This window comes from Saprolegnia parasitica (assembly GCF_000151545.1).
Source record: "Saprolegnia parasitica CBS 223.65 unplaced genomic scaffold supercont2.1001, whole genome shotgun sequence".
Taxonomy (NCBI): domain Eukaryota; phylum Oomycota; class Saprolegniomycetes; order Saprolegniales; family Saprolegniaceae; genus Saprolegnia; species Saprolegnia parasitica.
In genome coordinates, this window is record NW_012157395.1 from 1 (window position 1) to 714 (window position 714).

General features: G+C 56.9%; 1 protein-coding gene across 1 annotated transcript; it reads right to left on the reverse strand.

The window, feature by feature from the left end:
• Positions 1-168: 168 nt before the first annotated feature.
• SPRG_15620 (hypothetical protein) lies at positions 169-639 on the reverse strand (the record flags this gene model as incomplete). Its single annotated transcript, XM_012357572.1, has 3 exons — positions 169-421; positions 467-538; positions 586-639. Coding segments are annotated over 3 exons (379 nt in total), but the record flags the coding sequence as incomplete, so codon positions are not given.
• Between the last annotated feature and the right edge of the window lie 75 nt (positions 640-714).

Genomic DNA, 714 nt, shown 5'->3' on the forward strand with positions numbered 1-714 from the left:
GCATGGCGCCGTACGCGAGGCTCGTCGTCATAGTCAAGCCGAGGACGTCGTGGACGAGCACGACATCGTCCATGAGCACTTGAATGGACGGAAGCTTGCAACACTCGTGGGCAAACTGGCCTAGTACGCCAACCAACTCCAGTGCACCAAAAAATTTGGATAAAGTACCTCGAAAGTTGGGCACATTCTCGCGCAGACCCATGCTCAAGAGGAAGAGCACGACCTCGACGTGGCCGAGACGGACGGCCACATGCAGGAGCGTGTCGCCGAGCACGATGCGTCCGTCTTCGATTGCGGCAAAGAAAAGTTGCTTCTCGTCCAAGTGTTTCTCGAGCTTGGCTTCGTGGCGCATCGAGTCGTGGATGCTCTCGATGCGGCCTTCGATGCGATTGCTCACGTCAATGTACGCCGCGCGGGAGATCTACACCATGTCGACAACACTAGCATGCGAGCCAACGCGACGGACCTGAAAGGCCATCGAGGCCTCGTGAAAATGCGTCTCGAGCTTGGCGACATTGCCGTGAAACGTGTGCTTGACCTAGTGCTCGAGGGACTAGAGTCAGCGTCGTACTACGCGCTAGCTACCATCTTGCGAAAGTGGACGACTTCGGTCGCATCGGCGCTCAGGTTTTGGTCCATGCGACTCGCAATGCAGCTTGCAATAGCATCGGCTTTGAAACGCTGCAAAGCGTCGGTTTTGCCTCGTCGCGTTAG